The following is a 23109-nucleotide window of genomic DNA, read 5'->3' as shown; positions in this document are numbered from 1 at the left end:
ATCATCAGAGTCTATCATATCCTTTGGGATAGGGCCTAGGCCCACCCCCATGTGTCTTGGCTCAGGGAATATTCCTCTAAGTGGAATGAGCTTCCAAAGTCCACACCTATGCTAGGGATAAGTACTGAACTACTACAGGAGGTCTCGTAGATTTCTGAGGTTTCCTCACACTCTGGTTTCTCTTCAGATCGTATAAATCTTTCACCTTTTACATCTCAAACACTTTCACTTCTTCCTTTCCTATTTGTGTATGTTTTCTTTCCATCTCTTGTCTTTGCTTTGGCTAAGACTTTGGGTAGGAGTGGATAGAGTGACACTCTTGATTTGTTCCCAGTCTTGTTAAGAACACTTTGAGCTTTTTTCCCCTTAGCATGATGTTGGCTGTAGGTTTGTCACATGTAGCCATCTAGCACAGCTTTACTGGGTTGGATTATGTTCCTCCATCCCTTGACGCTTATGGATTTCATCAAAGGATTCATTTTGTTTTTGCATCATATGAGATCATTGTGTAATTTCTGTCTTTGAGTAGGTTTATGTGATGGGTAATATTTATTGATTTATTTATATTTAACCACCCCCATATCTCTAGAATGAAGACAATTTTGTCCTGATGAGTGACCATTTTGATGTGACCTTGTATTTGGTGTGTCTATCTGTATTTTACTTTTACAAAGTTTTTCTGTTGTGTGTTTATCTGGTTTGGGTGTCAGAGTAATACTGATTTCATGAAAGTTGCTCAAAGCCTTTTTTCGAATAATATAAATAGCATTAGTGTGAATTCTTTGAAGTTTTGGTATAATTATGCAGTAAATCCATCTGGACCTGGGCTTTTTAGGTTTGGAAGACTTTTCAGAACAATATCAATCCCATTGCTGATTCTAGATCTGCTTAAATTATTAATTTACCTTGGCTTAATTTTAGTATATTTTAGGCATCTAGAATTGGTTAATTTCCTTAAGATTTTTTTCAGGCTAGTCAAATACAAGTTTTAAAAACGTACTCTTAATATTTTCTGAATTTCACTGTTACATGTGGCCATCTCTTCCTCTTCATTTCTATTTCGTTAAGCTGAGTATTCTTTCTTTCTTTTCATTAATATGGGTAAAAAATTTGTTGATCATGTTAATCTTTTCAAAGACCAACTCCTCAGATCATAGATCCTTTGAATTTTATATTTCTATTCCGTTAGTTCCAGAACTGATTCTGATTATATCTTTCAATCTCTCATATTTTTTGACTTTCTTTTTATTGATGTTTTGTGTCTGTCACAACATGCCTCTTGATCCCACCTATTTCTAGTCCCCTGGAATCCATCCTCTGCCCCTGCACCCTCTCTCCCCCAGTAAAAAGCACTCACTGCAGCAAACTTCCCTGTTAGGACTGCCTTCCTTGTGCCACATCCGTACTGATATGCTGCTTTTCAGTGATTTTCACTCAGTTCTAGTAATGTTTGATTTCCTTCCTGATTTCTTCTTTAACCCAGTTATCATCATTCAGAGGTGTATTGTTTAGTTTGTGTACTTACTGGCTTTTCTATTACTGTTGATAACATGGGAAAATTTTATTACTACTTTAATTTTAATACATAATTTTGTTGAGTATCATAATCTGGATTGACAATTAGGGTTTTTCAGAGCTTGGTTAACATCATTTAGTTGGCCTTTTGAATTTTTCATTATGCTTTATGTTTTTTATTTGTTTTTTGGTTCGTGCTTTTTCGAGATAGGGTTTTTCTGTGTCATAGTCCTGGCTGTCCTGTAGACCTCATTGGCCTTGAACTCACAGAGATTCACCTGCCTTGCCTTCCAAATGCCATGACTAAAGGTGTGTGCCACTACTACATGGCCTGTTTTATGCTTTCTTTAATGCTTTAAATGTTTTGGTGAGACAAATAGCTACTATTCTGATAGGCATCTTTTTAAGTGAGCTGACATTTTTCTTTTCCTTATCTTTTGCTACATCTCCTGGTTGTGTTGGAGAAAGTTTGACTTTACAATTGTGATTTATTTGTCTGGTTTGTAGCTTCTAATATCATGAAAAAACAAGTCAAATACCATTTTAACACAGGAGTGCTGCTAAATATTAAGCATAGATGAGAGTTTAGTTTAACAAATCAAACTTTTGTGGTTAAAAGTGTTTAATGAAATTCATTGTATTTTCATTATAATATTTAAATATCAAAACAATTGTCACTAATTACCCACAGGAAAGTAACCATGCTTAACTAGTAATGTAGTTACAGCCTTCTTAATATAGGCATTTTTGTTGTCATGGATGTGTTTAAAATTTGATCCTCAATTACCTTTTATCATGGTAGAATTGTTTTTCCATGATAGTAAAAATACATAACACACATTATTTTAATATCTGAATATACTTTTCTAATATTCATTTTTACATTTAATTGTGTGTATGGGCATGTGTCTTCATGTGGTATATGCCATGAGTACATATACCCTTAGAAGAGGGCATGGGTTCTCTTGAGACTGGCAGTTATGAGCCACCAGATGCGGGCGCTCATAATTTAATGTGGGCCCTCTGCAAGAGCAGCACACATTCTTACCAACTGGGCATCTCTCCAGACCCTATTTGAAGATGTTTCATTAAATCTGTATTCAATGTGTGGTTTGACTTGCTGGTGATTCAGTACTTTTGTGTCTCTGCTTTTTTCCAACAGTAAATAACATTCCCATTTATTTTAGTGCATCCACTGCCTGCCTTGTAAAATGTAACTGTAGAGGAGATTTGTGGAAGGAAAGTTTTCTTGGTGAAGAACTTGAACCTTTCAAAAGACCAATACACACATTTCTATTTGTTTTTCAGTGGCAAGACCTGCCAGTGTTAATGAGAGAAGTGTGTCCACTGCATTCTTCCTGGCACTGGGTGTTCTTTTGTCTATAATTTGAGCACATTTCATATGCACTGTATTTTATCTTATTAATAAACTTCCCAGACTTTGGAGATCAGCGAAGCTGACTTTTCAAATGACATTCTCTATTTGTATTGCCTTTTCTCAAAGGGAGCTATTAATTTTCTTACTTGAGTCAGTGACTTTTTCTTTTCATTTGAGTAAATTTGTCTGTCAAATTCATCTTGAGTTGTGTTGTGGTGGGAGCCTGAGCCTCAGGTGAGTCTGGGCGCTGCTCTGACCCCCCCCAAACTCCCCCATAAACCCCTTCTCATTTCTGCCTGAGCCAACCTGGGCAAGAGTGGATTTGCCCAGATCAGGAAGGCCCACCCTGAGTCCAGACACACCTCCCCTTGTCCAGCCACCTCCCTCTGCCATCCGGCTTCGACCAGAGGCTCAGCCCTCTACCTGCCACCAGAGAGAGGGAGAGACCCCACCTGGACTCATTGGAAGAAGGGAGGGGAAAAAGACAGAGTAAGAACACACTCAACAACAGAAAGACCAATATGATACCACCAGAATCTAGGGACTCCACACTAGCAAGATCTGAAAAGCCCAAAACAGAGGATGAAGAAGAGATGGACCTCAAAAATTATCATAGGAAGATGATAGAGACCTGTAAAGAGGAAATAAGACAATTCCTTAAAGAAATAGAAGAAAAAAACAAGCAAAAATTACATGAAATGGAGGAAAACACAAACCCAAAAATTCAAGAAATAAACAAATCTTTTAAAGAATCTAAAGAAAGCCAAGAAAAAAACAACCAAACAAGTGAAGGAAGCACTCAAACAGTTCAAAGCATGAAAATGAAATAGACAGAATAAAGAAAACTCAGAATGATGGGATGCTGGAAATAGAAAGGCTGGATAAACGATCAGGAACTAAAAATGTGAGCATAACCAATAGGATTCAAGAGATGGAAGAGAGAAACTCAGTTGTTGAAGACTCTCTAGAGGATATAGAATTATCGACCTAAGAAAATCTCAAGTCCAACAAATTCCTAACAAAAAATATCCAGGAAATATGGGACACCTTGAAAAGGCCAAACCAAAGAATAATAGGTATAGAAGAAGGTGAAGAAATACAGCTCAAAAGTACAGAAAACATATTCAACAAAATCATAGAAGAAAACTTCCCCAACCTACAGAAGGATATGCCTGTGAAAGTAAAAGAAGCTTACAGAACACCAAACAGACTGGACCACAAAAAAAGACCCCTCAACACATAATAATCAAATCACCAAACCTACAGAATAAAGAGAAAATATTAAGAACAGCAAAGGAAAAATGCCAAGTAACATATAAAGGCAGACCTATCAGAATCACACTGGAATTCTCAATGGGAGCATGGATGCCAACCCAGACTACTGTAACCAGAAAAACTTACAATCACTATAGATGGAGCAAACAAGATATTCCATGACAAAATCAGACTTAAACAATACATATTCACAAATCCAGCACTACAGAACGTTCTGGATGGAAAACTCCAACTCAACGAAGATAACTACACTCACAAAAACATAGGCAAAAGATAATCCCACTTTACCAAACACAAAAAGAAACAGGAGGGAGAAAGCCACACACAATGACACCACCAACAGCAAATCCAAAACAAACAAGAAGCAAACAATCAATAGACATAAATATCCCTCAATGTCAATGGTCTGAACCTGCCTAAAAAAGGTTACAGGCTAACAGAATGGATACGAAGACAGAATCCATCCTTCTGCTGTACACAAGAAACCCACCTCAACTTCAAAGACAGGCAGTACCTCAGAGTAAAGGGTTGGGAAAAGATTTTCCAATCAAATGAACCCAAGAAAAAAGCTAGTGTAACAATCCTAATATCTAACAAATTAGGATTCAAACTAAAATCAATCAAAAGAGATGAAGAATAGTATTTCACACTCATCACAGGAAAAGTCCATGAAGATAAAGTCTCAATCCTAAACATCTATGGCCCAAATATGAAGGCACCCACATTTGTAAAAGAAACATTACTAAAGCTCAAACCACACATAAAACTACATACACATATAGTAGGAGACTTCTAGACCCTTCTTTCACCATGAAACAGGACCACCAGAGAGAAACCTAACAAAGAAACAAAGGATCTAACAGAAGTTATGACCCAACTGGGTTTAACCGATATCTATAGAACATTCCATCCAAACAAAAAGAATATTCCCTTCTTCTCAGCACCGCATGGAACCTTCTCTAAAATTGACCATATAGTTGGCAACAAAGCAAACTTCTACAGATATAAAAGAATTGAACTAATACCCTGCATCTTATCAGATCACCATGCTTTAAAGTTAGAAATCAACAGCAACACAAATTGCAGAAAACCTACAAACTCATGGAAATTGAATAACACCCAGTTGCACCATTCCTGGGTTGAGGAAGAAATAAAAAAAGAAATTAAAGACTTTCTAGAATTTAATGAGAATGTAGACACAACATACCCAAACTTATGGGACACTCTGAAAGCAGTGATAATAGGAAAGTTCATAGCACTAATTGCCCACATGAAGAAACTGGAGAAAAGTCACACTAGAGAATTGACAGAACAACTGAAAGATTTAGAGCAAAAAGAAGCAAACTAACCATAGAAGAGTAGACACCAGTAAATAATCAAACTGAGAGCTGAAATCAATAAAGTAGAAACTAGGAAAACATTACAAAGAATCAGTGAAACAAAGAGTTGGTTCTTTGAGAAGATCAACAAGATAGACAAACTTCTATCCAAGGTAACCTAAAGGCAGAGAGAGAGAGCATGCTAATTAACAAAATCAGAAATAAAAGGGGGGATATAACAAGGGAAACTGAGGAAATCCAGAGAATCATCAGGTCATACTTTGAAAACCTGTACTCCATAAAATTGGAAAATCTAAAGGAAATGGACAATTCTGTGAATAGATATCACTTACCAAAATTAAACCGAGAACAGATAAGCAGTTTAAATTGACTTATAACCCCTAATGAAATAGAAGCAGTCATCAAAAGCCTCCCAACCAAAAAAAAAAAAAAAAAAAAAAAAAAAAAAAAGCGCAGGGCCAGATGGTTTCACTGCAGAATTCTACCAGATATTCAAACAAGAGGTAATACTAGTACTCCTCAAATTGTTCCAAACAATAGAAGCAGAAGGGACGTTGCCAAACTATTTTTACGAGGCTACAATCACTTTGAACCCGAAGCCACACAAAGATACAACTAAAAAAGAGAACTACAGACCTATATTCCTCATGAACATGGATGCAAAAATACTCAACAAAATACTGGCAAATCGAATCCAAGAACACATCAGAAAAATCATCAACTATGATAAAGTAGGCTTCATTCCTGGGAAGCAAGGATGGTTCACCATAGGAATATCCATCAGTGTAATCCACCATATAAACAAACTGAAGAAGAAAAACCACATGATCATCTCACTAGATGCAGAAAAAGCCTTTGACAAAATCCAACATCCCTTCGTGATAAATATCTTAGAGAGAACAGGAATAACAGGAATATATCTAAATATGTTAAAAGCAATATACACCAAACCAACAGCCAACATCAAACTAAATGGAGAGAAACTCAAAGCCATTCCTCTAAAATCAGGAACAAGACAAGGCTGTCCACTCTCTCCATATCTCTTCAATATTGTACTTGAAGTTCTAGCTAGAGCAACAAGACAAGAAAAGTGGATCAAAGGGATACAAATTGGAAAGGAAGAAGTCAAACTTTCACTATTTGCAGATGATATGATAGTCTACATCAGTGACCTGAAAAATTCTACCGCGGAACACTTACAGCTAATAAACACCTTCAGCAAGGTAGCAGGATACAAAATTAACTCAAAAAAACCAGTAGCCCTACTATATACAGATGATAAATCCAATCAGAAAGAAAGCAGAGAAACATCACACTTCACAATATCCTCAAGTAACATAAAATATCTTGTGGTAACACTAACCAAAAAAGTGAAAGACCTGTACAGTAAGAACTTTGAGTCTTTAAAGAAAGAAATTAAAGAAGATACCAGAAAATCGAAAGATCTCCCATGCTCTTTGATAGGTAGAATCAACATAGTAAAAATGGCAACCTTGCCAAAAGTAATCTTCAGATTCAATGCAACCCCATCAAAATCCCAACACAGTCCTTCATAGACCTTGAAAGAAGAATACTCAACTTTATATGGAAAAGCAAAAAACCCAGCCAAAACAACTCTGTACAATAAAGGATCTTCTGGAGGCATCACCATCCCTGACTTCAAGCTCTATTATTGAGCCATAGTTCTGAAATCAGCTTGGTATAGGCACAAAAATAGACAGATAGACCAATGGAATCTAATTGAAAACCCTGTTATTAGCCCACACAACTATGAACACCTTATTTTTGACAAACATGCTAAATCTATACAATGGAAGAAAGATAGCATCTTCAACAAATGGTGCTGGCACAACTGGATTCGGACATGCAGAAGATTGCAGATAGATCCATATCTGTCACCGTGCACAAAACTTAAGTGCAAATGGATCAAAGATCTCAACATAAATACAGACGCACTGAATCTTCTAGAAGAGAAAGTGGGAAATACCCTTGAACAAATTGGCACAGGAGACTGCTTCCTGAACATTACACCAGTAGCCTAGACATTGAGATCTACAATTAATAAATGGGACCTCCTGAAACTGAGAAGCTTCTGTAAAGCAAAGGACACAGTCAGTAAGACAAAGATAGCCCACAGAATGGGAAAAGATCTTCACCAACCTCACATCTGACAGAGGGCTGATTTCCAAAATATACAATGAACTCAAGAAGCTAGCCACCAAAACACCAATCAATGAAATTAAAAAGTGGGGTGCAGAACTAAATAGAGAATTCTCAACAGAAGAATCTAAAATGGCTGAAAGACACTTAAGAAAGTGCTCAAAATCCTTGGCCATCAGAGAAAAACAACTCAAAACAACCGTGAGATACCATCTTACACTGGCCAGAATGGCTAAAATAAAATGCACCAATATCAATCTATGCTGGAGAGGATGTGGCTAAAAAGGAACACTCTTCCATTGCTGGTGGGAATGCAAACTTGTAAGACCACTTTGGAAATCAGTATGGCGGTTGTTCAGGAAAATGGGAATCAGTCTAGCTCAAGATCCAGCAATTCCTCTCTTGGGCATATACCCAAATAATGCATGTCATACAACAAGGACATATGTTCAACCATGTCCATAGCAGTATTGTTTGTAATAGCCAGAATCTGGAAGCAACCTAGATGCCCCTCAACTGCATAATGGATAGAGAAGATGTGGTAAATTTATACAATGGAGTACTACTCAGCGGAAAAAAGCAATGGAATTTTGAAATTCGCAGGCAAATGGATAGAACTAGAAGAAAGCATCCTGAGTGAGGTAACCCAGTCACAAAAAGACAAACATGTTATGTACTTACTCATACACGAATCTTAGATATATAGCAAAGGATTACCAGACTATAATCCTCTTCACTAAAGAAACTAGGAAACATGAAGGACTCTAAGGGAAAAATGCATGGACCCCAGGAATGTGAATGGGCAGGAAGTCCTGACCTAGTTGGGGGCATGAGAGTAGGGGAGAGGGAGCTGCCAGAATGAGAGGAGGAGAAGAGGAGAAGAGGAAATGGAGGAGCAGAACTATTGAGTTGGGGGAAGAATAGAGGAGAGAGAGCAGGATGACAGATACCATATTAGATGGAGCCATTATAGGTCTGAGGAGAGTTCTGGCACTATGTAGATTTCCAGAGACCTACAAGGATGACACGAACTGACAATCTGGGCAATGGTGGAGAGGCTACCCTAAATGCCCTTCCCCTATAATAAGTCTGATGACTACTTTTTATGCCATCCTAGAGCCCTCATCCAGTGGCTGATGGAAGCAGAGGCAGACACCCACAGATATACACTGAACTGAACTCTGGAACTTAGTTGCAGAGAGGGAGGAATGAAGAACAAAGGGGTCGGGACCAGGCTGGTGAAACCCACAGAAACAGCTGGCCTGTACAAGGGGATTACATGGACCCCAGACTGCTGTCTGGGAGGCCAGTACAGGACTGATCTAGACCCCTGAATATGGATGTCAATGAGGAGGCCTCTGCACTCTTGGAGGCACCTGATAGTGGATTAGTATTTTTCCCTGGACTAAGAAGGGACTTTGAGAGCCCTTCCTAAGTGAAGGGATGCACTCTTGGCCTGGACACATGGGGTAGGGCCTAGGCCCCGCCCAGGATGATGTGGTGGACTTTGGGGAGCCCCTGTTGAGGGCCCTACCCTGCCTGGGGAGTGGAGGGTGGATGGGGTGGGGGAAGAGGAGGAGGGGTGAGGGGAGGGAGAGGAAGATGGAGAAGGGATTGACATGTGAAACAAGCCTGTTCCTAATTTGAACTAATAAAAAAAAATTACAAAAAGAACAATGATTTGTAAAATAAGAAAAATTCATCTTAAGTAATTGCTTATTTTTAAATATTAACTCTATATGTTTAATTTTAATATAGTACTAAGAATTTTTAAATGGTATGCATGCCTCTCTTGAGTCTCCCATAATCTTTTATTTTCTTGCTTGTCTGGAAAATGCCCTTTCATATCAACAGGAGCAACTGCTGTTTGCCCGTCCTGTCACTTTGTTCCTTCCAGCATTTAACTTCAAGCCAATTTAGAACACATTTTCAGTGGCCCTACAGATTAACAATTCCCCAAACTGCTGACCAGTTATTCCAACATCATTATTCTGTTTATGTCGTCAGGGTGATGTTTCCTCTCTGTGTCAGTCTTTTACTCAGATGCACACTACCTCTGCTTCCAACAAATAAGCCACATGGCATCTTCACCTCACTTCTCCAAGCATCTTTTAAATGGCCCCCGAGTGCTGTTATTGTATAGCAACATATATTTATACAAATTATTTGTGTGCATCCAAATCCATACATTTTATACTATTCTTCCTTACTATAAGGATTTATTTTCTTCTGTTTTGGATAAAAGACTTATCATGAGCTCTAACCATGACCACACACACACACACACACACACACACACACACACACACACACACACACACACACACCACACAAGAAACCATGGGTCAGTGGTTGTTCATATGATTTGAGTGTAGCGATTCACTTTGATTATAATGTGTCATCAAGTAACTTGTTCCTGGAAGAAGTTATTTTATGTGTCTTTGTCTAATCTTGTACTTAGAGAGTGTGTTCTACTTGCATTTCTTCTCAGTGTATTTTCTTAAAGTTATTTGTGCTTTGTAACCAGTACTAAAATCCCCTAGAAAGTGGTCACTTTTTAAGCTATTAATTAGTTTCTAGAGCACTAAAATTATTACTAAAAGAAAATTATATGTATTTTCCTGGAAATTTTCAAAGTCTACAAAATTATGAGAACTAATAGAGAATAGAAAGCAAAAAGTTGATTAAAATATTCATTCTTAGAGAGTTGATAAAACATCAATAAAATCATAAATCAGAAGCAGGCATCTAAATTTCTGTGACTGATTTACTTTCTTTGAGTCCGTGAGTTTTGCACTCTGCATTTTAGGGTGCATGTTTCCACATTCCTGTGGACCCATAGCAGCACGTAATAGGGGCATGGCAGATGATCGTCATGCCTCCATTCATGCACAGTCCCTAATCAATCAGTGGTGTGGATGATTTTCAGAATCAGCAGTTGAATGATGTCATCCCCCCATCCATCAACTTTCTGCAGTTTTATATTAAGTTTGGAATGAATTCCCACGTCCACCTGATCCTCTGGCGACTGTCTCCTCTGCTCCTCAACTATATCTTAGAATGCATTATGTTCCTCATCCCTCAGTTTCCTTTCTGTGGTTGTCTACAGTTTGCTTACACAGCTTAAATTGGTTATCTCTCCTCCATAGACTACCCCCATCTGCTCCACCTAACAGCTCTGTGTCTGTCTTTCTGCCATGTTTTTCCATTTCATCTTACCAATTGTTTTCATTAAAGCCATGTCAAAATTTATAATGGCTGTGCTTAGTGTTTCTGAGTTTCTCCCAAGAGCCATAAGCTCCAGGAATGTATGTTTTCTCTAATTCACTGTGTATTGTCATAGTCTAATGCACAAATCTTTACATACAGTCAATATATATTCCATTCCTTCAACAAACATTGAACATTACATTCAAATGTTTTTCTTTTTCTTTAATTTTTGAGAATTTCATACATGAGTACTATATTGCTATCATTTACATGCCCCTCTAACTCCTCCTCTTTCTTCCCATTCATGATGCTTATAATAACACACACACACACACACACACACACACACACACACACACACACACACACACCACATTCACCCTACAGCCCACAGAGTCCATTTAGCGCTGTTAGTATGCATTTAGTGCTTACTAACTTGACATTAAATAACCTATCAAACACTCAATCCTGGAGAAGACTGAGTCCCATTCTCAGAAGCCATGGGTTGTTGGTAACTCCTTATCTAGGGGTGGTGGGGCTTTGTGAATTTTCCCTCATCCGCACTGGCTAGTCAGCTGGTATTGTCTTTGTGCAGGTCTTGTTGTTTAGGGGGCCATATTGTTGAGATTTCATGGGTGCAGCTCCTCTGTCATATATAGAAGATGCAATCTCACAGCAGATATCATCTTCTTAGCATTATGACTGTATCTATGTTTAAATCACACAAAAATACACCAACTATTTAAGTAACGAAACACTGTCTTACCTTTCCTCACCCATACTTCACCTGAAGTGGGCTCGGTCTTTTAGCAGAAAAGTTGGCCAATCTCTATATGTATGAGAATAATTTTATCTTTCCACATTTCAATAGTTAAAAACCCACCAACCTGCTTTCACATACAACCCAGCACCACCTTCCCAGGGGTGGCACCACCCACAGTGATCTGGTACCTCCCTCATCAGTCATTAGTAAAGAAAATGATCCATAAACTTGCCTACAGGCCATCTGATAGGGGTATTTTCTTCATGGTGGTTCCCTCTTCTCAGATAGCTCCCATTTGTGTCAAATTGATAAAATATAACTACCTAGGACAGGCATTGTTTGGGACGGGGAAATTTGTGACATAATGGTTTAGGGTTGAGTATTTAACAAGATGGAGATATTGAAAAGAGTTTTGAAAAGTAAATAGTTATTTAGCAGGTTGGCTGTTTGCATGGGTGAGGAGAACTCCAACTTAGATACACAGACATGCAAGAATTTATTTGTGTGAACAATGAAGCACTGGTCATTTGTTTTATAATCATTGTTTCCTGGGCAGTGTTTCTCTAGACAAAGGCTAATTAGTATTGACATGTCTAATGCTACTCAAGCAGGTAGGTGGCTGTAGTTCTTACAGGGGCCTGCTTTTCCTTTTAACAGCTCTGTTTACTGGGAATTGTACTTACGTACCCCATGTGTGGATTCTTATCTTCTTGGGTCTTATTTTAATATGAGCAGCTTTTATAATAATTATGAAAGTGTTGGCCACTAGGACACCAAATATGATCTGGGCTCCATTATTTCAGTTCTTCCTTCTGCATCTCCTTCTCGACAAGTTTTCACTTAATTTCTTACCTTACTTCCTGTTAAATTATATTTCTTACAAACTGAGAGACTTCCAAGACCCAATACCCAATTCCCTCTGTTCTCCATGATAGAATTCCTTTCTCTCCTTTCTACCTTCTTTCCTTCCTTACTTCCTTTCCTTCTTTCTTTCTCCCTTTCTTTCTTTTTGAATTAGTCATTTCTTAGTGATTTCTTACTCCCAAAAGTTTCCTCTTACCTTCTTGTATTTTTGCTTTTTTTTCAGATTAACACACATGTCTTAGTTTCCTGTTACTTGGTACATTAATTTTACTTTTATATAAAATATTCATATTGTTTCCTGCAATATTTTATCTTTCTCTCTCTGTCCTCATGTTCCTCTCCGAAGACCAACAAATGACAAAAGTCTTATTCCCTCCTGAAGAGTTTAGGACTTTGAGATGAGCTGTGTCTTCCAAAATTAAGAATTACACACATCTTAGTTCATGTGCCACAATTATAGTTCTGAATATAATTAATAAGAGCCTGGGAGAAAAATATGCAGGGAGGAGCAATATATTTATTTTTAAAAAGAAAGTATTTTTTGCAAACTGCTTCCTAGCTGTTGGCTGTTAGTGCTAAACCAACTGTAGGCAAATGGCTAAAGTCATTTGACCATTTAATCACATTTCACTATTTAAAATGGCAGAGGGATAGCTTTAAAACATACAGGGAAGCTCACTGATTCAACAAATATTGGGCATTGATGCAAAGCTACAGGTCATAATCTGTATGCTCATCAGTAGGGACAGCCGTAAGTGTCAGGGACTCACAAGGTTTGTGAAGCACACATTCAAAAACAGGGTCATATTGTCCTGCTTGATAGAGAGAAAAGGAGAATTCCCAGAGGCTGAGGTACTCTCTGGTTAATGTTTTCTAACTTGACAGAAGTTGCAAGGGACTCAAATGGAAAAATGATGGTCACGTTGGGAAAAGCAGCATGGTTTACAGTAGCGAAGAAGTTTGGAGTTCTTGTTAGTGCAAAAATAGGGTTTATTATAGGTGACCTTCAAAACTTGGTCCAAGATGGGGGATCAACATAATAAATTAGGGTTTTTCTGTCAATGAAATTTACCTTCCAGGGATTGGCAGTGGCAGAATGATGTAACCAGACAGGCATCTTAGGTAGAGAAAGCCTGTGGTATTGTGGGCATCAGTTAGATTATTAGTAAAGCCCATCCATCTAAAAGGTGACAGGAGATAAAGTAATAAAGTAAGCTGACATTACAGAGAAGGAATGCTACTGAGAGTTGAAACCTGGCCAATAGGAACAAATGACCTGTAAAGCCACTTGAGAAAAGCAGATGGCTACATATGACTGACGACTGGCTACCCACTAGGCAAACCTGGCCTAGAAAATAATGGACAGGTATGGAATGACAGTGTAGATTTTTACAGTGTATTTTATAGCAAATGTTTGTATTTCCTGGAAAATTTAATGAATGGTATAGGATAAGAATAAGGGGACTGACAGAGGGAGGAATAGCCATGGCAGCATCAGCCTTTGAAAATTATACAATTAGTGGAGGGCCAGTGGGAGAGGGCACGTTGATAAAGGAAATGGAACATTAGAGAAGCCTGGTCCAGAGCACAGTGCAACAGAGTGAGGTGAAGGTTAGGATTTAGGAAAATGCGAATAGATGGAAACAGTAGGAATTGTTGCTGGAGTAAGTAAGACAAAGAACAGTTTTATAACTTGAGGTAAAAGGGCAATTAATGCATGTGTTTTAACTCTCAGGGTGGATATCTAACCTTTGTTACATATACTTCTGAAAAACATCCCTAGGTTAAAAAGATGGCTAAAATAACCATCATTTCTGACAATGTTTCTTTGTGCATGTAATAAAATTACATTCAATTTTTGGCTTCTGGTTTGGTCCCTATTAAATCCTAAGACTTCAAATTTAAAAATAAGCGTAATCTTTATTTCTCTCTTTAAAGTCCTGGGATGTCATAATATTTTAGTTAGTAAAGTGGTTTTTTTTATTGCTGTTGCTATTTCATAACAAATTCCTAAGTATAGTAGTACCATACTAAGTGTAGTGGTACATCCCCATGGACTCCAGGCTTGCTTTCTCCTTACATCACAGGATCACATATGTAAACAGGTATCTAAGTGGTGAATATTCATGCTTCCCTTTGCAATATTTATTGAAAAGAGCGATATCTATGCATTTCCTTAGTTTTATCTGAAACTCACATTCACTGTTCATTCCACTGCAGAATGATGTAGATCCTTCAGGGAACAAACATTCAGAACCACAAATATCTAGAATTTTTTTTCTTGTGCATATTTACACTGTTTAATTATGGCTGTAAATTCTTTTTCATATTGATGTCAAATTGCATCTCTCTCTATTTTGTCCTTAAATCTTCTAACTTACTTAAGAAAAACGAATTTTAGGTTGTGTCAAAACCATATTATAGTATTTAAGTTTTTAATCTATTAATCCTCATCTGTTCTCTACTTCTTTGAAACCTGACATGATGAAGAATTGTTTCATTTATAAAGAACATATAAAAGAGGATCTCTAAGTTCAGTAATCTCGAGGGGAGAATTTTCTTTTGCTCTAGAAAATTCAACTTGAGACCATACCAGGTACTTATCAACATTTTTGGTCAAGGTATTTTTTGCTCTTGGTGCCCTGTTCTTCTACAGACATCCCATCCTTGATTAGCAGTTCTGCAGTTGCTGATAAGTGTGTTTTCCCAGGAGCCCATCAGCCTTATCTGCTCCCTCTCCTGCTGCTGCATCCACACAGTGCATCTCCAGTAACAACAAGGCCACATTCCAGTGCTGAAAATGTACATCATTTCCTTGTTGTTTAAGGTTTTAGCAGCAGAGCTCTGCCTCGCTTCTTCTTGTATGGTTCAGTATCCCTCCTTAAATATTTGGACTTTATATAATGTATACAAACTTTAATTGTATTTCAAATATGCCAAGCACTCTTCATGGAAGTCATTATATATACTTTTTTAAATTCAAGAGCTTGAAAAATGAAAGACATTTCTAGGCACTCAGAGTTTGATTCTTAACATTATTTTTTCAAGTATCTCTGTGTAGTTAGTCCTGCCAATCCTGGAACTTGCACTGTAGACCAGGCTACGCTCGAACTCATTGAGGTCCACTTGCCTGTGTCTCCCAAGTGCTGGGATTAAAGAAGTGGTGATTCTTATTTGTTTTACTCTTCTTTGCATCGTGTTAATTTCCTCCTCTTATGGACATATGAACATGTTTTCTTGGTTTTCTTAGATATCTTACATTCACTTTATCTCTGAAATACAGTATTTTTCTCTCAGGATAGTATCACTTTAAATTGCACTTTGAATGAGTTCTGTTTGTGGAAGTTAATTAATTCGATGAAACAAATTTTAATTAAAACTAATTTCTCTTCTTCTGCCTCCCCTCTCCCAATTCTCCAATACCTGATGTTCTACTCACTGGCATATTATTGGTATTTTTAAAATGAGAAGTAAAATGTAGGCCCTCATTTTTTATTTATAGCATTGTTAATAGTCTTAAGAAAAAGAAATGAAATGAAATTGTTTTCCATTCTTTTGACCTGTTCCCAATTGATGAATTACTATTTGTAGAGATTTTTTGTGACATACATGTATGTAATTTACTTGTATTTTAATTTTACCTGTGTTTAATTTCTTAGCAAAATATATGGTTTGGTAAGAAACATTAAACCTAGGAACATACAGGAAAATGTTAATTTTCCTAAGTATTGTATATAATGACAAAATGAGATAACAGAAGTTTGTACACCATGGAAATAGAACAGAAATGCTTATGTCACTAGTAGGAAACATGCAGGCTGTGGTCCAGGTAGAATCAGCATGTGAAGCCTGTGGCATTGATCCCAGGTTTACTGGATGCTAACTTCAGGCTGTGAAAGAGCCCCTGAGGAAATAAATGGTTTACCTCCTCTTCAAAGACAAAGATTTTAATAATGAGACCAGTATGAAAATGGGGCTTCAAAATCAGATCCTTAAAATTAGAGAGAGATGGAATTATAAATCTTTGATTTGTAGAGGTTTTCAATATACTAGAAAAATATTGAGGACATATGTAATAGAAATGATTCTTCTCTTATTTAAGAACAAGAAAAAACATCCTCAGATAATTAAATTACACTGAGACTTTACTTAACGTGTGTGTGTGTGTGTGTGTGTGTGTGTGTGTGTGTGTGTGTGTGTATGTAATATTAGTAAATGCAACATACTCGTGTCTTCCTTAGTCTATGAAGATACCTGAAGAAAATTCTAGCATACTAAACAGCTACAGGTTATGAAATAATGATGTTAGGTATTAACTTCTACCTAGATATTAGAGAATTCATGATGAATAATTTGGAGGTCAGAGGTTGAAACTTAATTACATGATTATTGAAATCACCAATAGAATGAAGCTATATGCAAACAGCTCAGTTTCTCAAGCTGAAAGATGTTAAATGTGCTCATATTTGGGGCTTGAGAGATGGATCAGCAGTTAAGATTACTTCCTGCTCTTCCAGAGGACTTGAGTTCAGTTCCTAGCACCTATGTTGGATGACACACAAATAACTCCAAGGGATCCAATGCTCTCTTTTGACCTCTGTGGGCACTTTTACTGTTGTGCACATAACTACACACACACACACACACACACACACACACACACACACACACACACGCACTTAGAACTAATTTTTTTAAAAATCTCTTATTATGTGGACATATTTGTTAATGCAAAGCACTATTCAGATCAAGTTAATTTACTCATACACTGATTAACCTACAAATACCAATTAATAGGAATATGCAGACAGTTTAAATGACCCACTTATTTTAATTTTATACTATATACATAAACATGTATGTTTTCAGAGAGTAAAATAACAGGTATGAGATGCAGAAAACCAGTAAAGAATTTATATGTAAGCGAGGAGGTGGTGGCAAACATTTCTAATCCCGTAATAGGGAGCAGAGGCAGGCAGATCTTAGCAAGTTAGAGACCAGCCTGGGCTACAAAGGAAGTTCCAGGACAGTCAGGGTTACACAGAGAAACCCAGTCTCAAAAAAAAAAAAAACCAAAGCTAAAACAACAAAAGAATTTATATGTAAAATATAATTCATTTTTCTGAAACTTTACAACACCATGTTTATGCTGATACAATATTACTTCTTGTGGCTTTTTTCATTTATGATTATTTTAAATTCACTTTGTCAGCTTCAGCTATATCTTTACTGTGACCTCCAAATAAAAAATAAATTTTCAAATGAACCCTTCCCTACATTGCACGTATGGCCATCTCATAGAAGTGGCAGAATTGAAAAAGGCTAGCTTTTATTATCATAGTATGTTCTTGGTACTTTCATAATATACTAAGTATATTCATAGTATATTCTTTCTCTGTTGTCTTTTTTTCCATGTTGAGTTGCACAGTCTCATCTTGACAATGTCATCAGTATCATTCTTTCTCCCTCACTGAGTTCACTGACAAACAGAAAAAACAAAGTTACATTCACTAGAATCAATGTTACTTCATTGACAGTACTTCCAGTAATTCAGACTAATGTGATATGAATACTTAATAATGTTAAGAACAGACCACATGACAAATGAGAAGATTGTTCTCTAACATCATGGTATTCTACAACCAGTGCAGCAGCTTCATGATCAGCAAAATTCACAGTGAATGGTACATTTGAGCATTCCTGATGGAACCCTACAGGCATGACTTCTAATTTTTAAAAAGCTTCGCACAAATGTATATAGGCACAGACATACACATGTGTATACATGCACATATACACAAATATACAGGTGTATGCAAAGATATATATGCACATAATTTCTCAAAGTCTCCAGCTGAAGTCTCTACTAAATGTTACTTGAAAATTTTAAGATAACTTTCTATTCATAGATTAGATATTATTGGGCTTGAAGAGATAGCTGGGCAGTTAAGAGCACTGGCTGCCCTTGCAGAGTGCCTGAGCTTAGTTCCCAGCACCCTCATGGCCACTCATGACAGTTTGTAAGCATAGCTTCAGAGAATCCAGTGTCCTCTTCTGTCCTCTGTGAACAGCTGCATGTGTGTGCTGCACACAAACTCTCACAGGTGCACACATAATGACATTAAAAAAATAAATGTAGGCAACAGAGTCAATATCAATTTCCCTTACCTAAGGAAAAACATCCTTTACCCATCAGTAGGGACACTATGGTTGTCAATAATATTTGCGAGTCTGATAGCACAAGTGACACCTTGGAGGCATGCCGATGCTCACAGTTTGCTTTCTGTGTGTGCTTCCAGAGATGATGGACTAGCATGGCCTAAAGCATGGCTCAGTTCTATTACAAAAGAAATGTCAACGCCCCCTACAGAGACCGCATCCCCCTGAGGATTGTCAGAGCAGAATCTGAACTCTCACCATCAGAAAAAGCCTACTTGAATGCAGTGGAAAAGGGGGACTATGCAAGTGTCAAGAAATCGCTCGAGGAAGCAGAGATTTATTTTAAAATCAACATCAACTGCATTGACCCCCTTGGAAGGACTGCTCTTCTCATCGCCATTGAAAATGAGAACCTGGAGCTGATTGAACTATTGCTAAGTTTCAACGTCTATGTTGGTGACGCGCTGCTTCATGCTATCAGAAAGGAGGTGGTTGGAGCCGTGGAGCTGTTGTTGAACCACAAAAAGCCAAGTGGAGAGAAGCAGGTGGGCATGAAAGTTCATTTGGTTCATTTTGCCTATAGGAGTTTTTTTTTTTAATTTGTAAACACTCTGAATGTAAGTGTGTGTGTGTGTGTGTGTGTGTGTGTGTGTGTGTGTGTGTGTGTGTGTGTGTGTGTGTTTTCCTTTGGTATTTCATTTCAACCTTCTGAACTATAAACTGTAATTTGTTGGATTATTTTCCTATTTAACCTCCTTGCATGTTGTGTGTCACTGTATCTTCAGGAAAAAGTGGATACCACCATCTAATTTTGATATTGTCTGTTAGCACACTATGAAGGCTTCTTATAAATTAATTCATCCTTAAAGAAGCAGAAATAATTGCTAGAAAGAAGCTAAACTCTGCCTTTAGGAGGATTTAAACATAGTTATCAATGGCAGAAGTGTAGCAACACTTTCTCCCTATGAAAAGAAATGAATGTAAGTATAGTGGGGTATTTTCTAACTCTCCATGTGTTTAGCATTGTAGAAATAGGGGGACTGTAGATGGGAACAAGCAAGGAATGTTTTCCTGTCTGGATCTTTTCCTTTGTCACTGTCCTCTCCTGTGTCAGAAAGGCCTGTTTGATCCTGTTTCTTAGACACTGATCCCTTTACTTCCTTTCATCAAGGCTAATGATGGATTAATTGCACATGCTATCATGGCTCTAAAAATCTGCCTTTCAAATTGGTATCTTATAAGATGTGTCTATTTCACCTCTAGTATCTTCTGTCTTGTTTGACAACACACAGTTTTCTGTGTCAGATAAATGAGTGTTTGAGAAGCCATATAGCCAGGATGTGCTATGTCTACTATTGCCTTTGCTTCTCTGAAGGGCTTTCTATCAGTATCTTCAGAGTTAGGTTGGAAATTGTAGCTGAGCATCTCTTCAAGTTCTGAGATACTTGTGTCTTGTGATACATTTTCAAATCACATCCTCATTCACTCCCACTTCTTCCCTGAGAACCAAAGCATTGATAAACTAACACTCTAAGGAATCATACTTCTCCACTTATTGCTTTGCCAGCTTGGTTATTGTTTGTTTCATATACAGTTGTGGGTTATCTTGCTACACTATTAAACTTCACTTATAGGATCACTGACCCTTGGAAAGTTAAGCTAGCCTAGATTAGAGCATACAAGTTGAGTAACACCTACTGACATATCCTCTGGGTCATACCTGCAAGAGTTTTTGTCATTTCCCAGTAGCCCACTAATCTAGGCATCCATTGTTAAAATAATGCATTTGTGAGGAGAAAGCCTTCATCACTTCTCCAAAGCTCTGCCATTGATCACTGCCAACCTGGGACCAAGGCTTCAATACAGGAGCTTTTAGGGAACATTGAAGACCCAAGATGGTACCCTCTCTCAACGTTTGGCTTTAAATTTATGTTTGTAATCATACCCAAAGAATCTAGTTGTTTAAGTAGCAACGCACTATACTGTATTCCTTCTTGTTTTAACTTTGCTTAGGTAGCTGTAGGCCAGATGTTACATCTTCCGTGTAGACCACCAGTAGCCCAGAATTGGGTAGAACAAAATAGCCAGTTAATAGTGTTTTTTATATGTTACTGAAGGAACTCATCCGTTCTGCTTTCTAGAAGATTCTCCAGTATCCCTTTAGACACTGATGTTTGTGCTAACCGGAGAAATCTGGTGTCTGGAGAAGGTACCTGCTATTATGAGAGTGTTTGTTGGAAAACGTTCAACTTCTGCGCTAAGTCCTCATCTCACAAGTAGGTCCTGGCTCCTTACAGGCACTTGGACCTGGATTATTAATAGAAAGTAGTAAAGGTTTGCAGTCTGCCAGGGCTCTGAAGCTTCCCAGGCCATGTGTTTCTGGAAGATGTCTCTCACATGAGTCTTCTGGCCAAGAATTCCTTTTCTATTTGTGCATTTTAGAATTTGACTTTGGTGAGGGATAATAAAGGAAAACTGTCCTTTTTATTTGAACTTGGTGATTTCTGAAGAACAAATTTAGGCTACCTTAGAGTTCCTGGTATACCACACAATGGAGATGAGGCATTGGCAGCAGGAGTGTACAGAGCTAATCCATAAAAGTCTATAAAGGATGTGTTGAGAGCTGTGTATGTGTTATTGCATTAGGTAATACATCTTTTAGACACAATAACAACTCTTGGAATGCCAGTTTTCAGCCTTATGTGACATGGGAAACAATTATATTTTTAACTGGGCTCTTTTCCCCCCATCTCAAATAAAGTGTGAATTTTTAGGTAAGGCTTGCATTTATTGAAATCATCTTATGTATTGGGATAATACATCCAATTTTAGGTATATAGATACATATTCTTCCACAAATATTCAGACACACATCAAAACTAATGTTGAAGTCTGGTTTATTAAAACATGAAAACAGTAATAATCTACTAGGTTTGATAAATGTAATTTGAAGTGAAGGCCAAGAAAGAGGTTGTAATATAAAACCTCTAAAATCTAATTATTAGCAAATTACAAAGATCCTGAAATATTCTGGGAGTGATAGACATATTGTGATTTTACACATTTGTCACATGTTACATTTTTTCCTCTGGAAAAGACCCAGTGTTTGGTGGCATACTAAAATCATCAGTTCTGGGAGACTTCAAATGAATTGTTGTACTTCTTAATTACACTCACTGGGGAGCAATTTCTGGTTTAGCTTGCTAGGCCTTGTGCTGGAGCTTGAAGAGAGACAGCACTCCTATTCTCAAGAGTGTGAAGCTCTAGTTATGAAGGAAGAAAGGGAAAAATCCACCATGGAATTAAGAATAAAGGTGGTCACAACAGAAAAGATCAAAGGGAAAAAACCTATAATCTTTATGAAGTTAAAATAACTAGATTTGATGAACACACTTTATTACAGGGTCTAGGTTGTGAGAGAGCAGGAGACAGATGTAAATGGAAAAGATAGAGTTGTTTGGTTTAATTCCTTGGGAAATTATAATAGAATGCATTGGCTGAAGTAGACTCTATGAGAAAAGGCCTTAGGGACCAGATTGGATATATTTAGTTTTTAATGGATATTGATATCTCAGAGTTAATTAGAATTGTTGCTCTAAATGGGGTTTGGGTAAGAAGATAGATAAGAAATAAGGACAGCAAAGTAAATAAATCACCTGTGTCTCTGTTGCTCCTAATGTAGATTTTCTCCTTTTATCTTTAATCTTCATTGAAATATTTGTGGGTTTTTATCATATCAGGTAACTATTCTCAGTGTGGCTTTTAATGAAAAGGTTTAATTTTCCTAGTTAAGGAGAAGATAATCATATAACTCCTTCTGTATTATATATTCTGTATTCATAAATCAGATTTTGGCATGTCAAAGTTTTTAAAATTATTGATGTAAAAATGAAAAGAACAATAGCTGATTTCTTTGGTACAGTGAGAGAATAGCAAATCTATGATTCTTGACAGCCGTGTGAAGAAGGTACATTGTGTATTCTCACTGGGACAGCTCCCTTGTTAGCATCCTTACACTGGTGTCCTCTGCTATGTTTTGGTTTTCTGATCTTTTCTCTGCCCTTCTTAGCCCTTAACCTCCCTAGAGACAGTAGCCAAGGATGGTTTCTCAGCCTTGTCAGTTGATTGGTTACTTGACTTTGAACTGTTTCCAACTGTAGATGTCTTCAGAGGCCAGATCAATGACAGCGACATTTGCCCCAAGTGTATCGGTATCTGGAGGCAGAGCAGGCTTTCCCACTCTTTATTCACACCATTAGTTCTTCGCCTCCAGCATCCTCAAAATCACAGGTTGAGGCCCCACCTGCAGTTCCTGACCTAGCAACTTTGAAATGACACCCTGAAAGGGATACTTATAACAAGTTCCCAGAAGAGGCTGCTGCTTGTCTGGACATAAGACTAAGAGAAGCTGTGATTTAGGAGATGCTAAATTGGTAGAGCACACA

The 23109-nt window shown here is 37.5% G+C and overlaps 1 protein-coding gene across 6 annotated transcripts in view; it reads left to right on the top strand.

The window, feature by feature from the left end:
- The first annotated feature begins 18831 nt into the window (after window positions 1–18831).
- Window positions 18832–23109, top strand: part of Trpc4 (transient receptor potential cation channel subfamily C member 4) — a 123780-nt gene continuing 119502 nt past the window's right edge. For all 6 annotated transcript variants that reach the window (XM_035451579.1, XM_035451578.1, XM_035451577.1 and 3 more), the window contains exon 1: window positions 18832–19209. In XM_035451579.1, the coding sequence (XP_035307470.1) occupies window positions 18832–19209 (378 nt within the window). The remainder of the gene's footprint in view (window positions 19210–23109) is intronic.

The sequence above is a fragment of the Cricetulus griseus genome, assembly GCF_003668045.3.
Source record: "Cricetulus griseus strain 17A/GY chromosome 1 unlocalized genomic scaffold, alternate assembly CriGri-PICRH-1.0 chr1_0, whole genome shotgun sequence".
Lineage (NCBI taxonomy): Eukaryota > Metazoa > Chordata > Mammalia > Rodentia > Cricetidae > Cricetulus > Cricetulus griseus.
The sequence above is the reverse complement of the archived record's forward strand: the minus strand, read 5'-3'. Positions and strand labels throughout refer to the sequence as shown.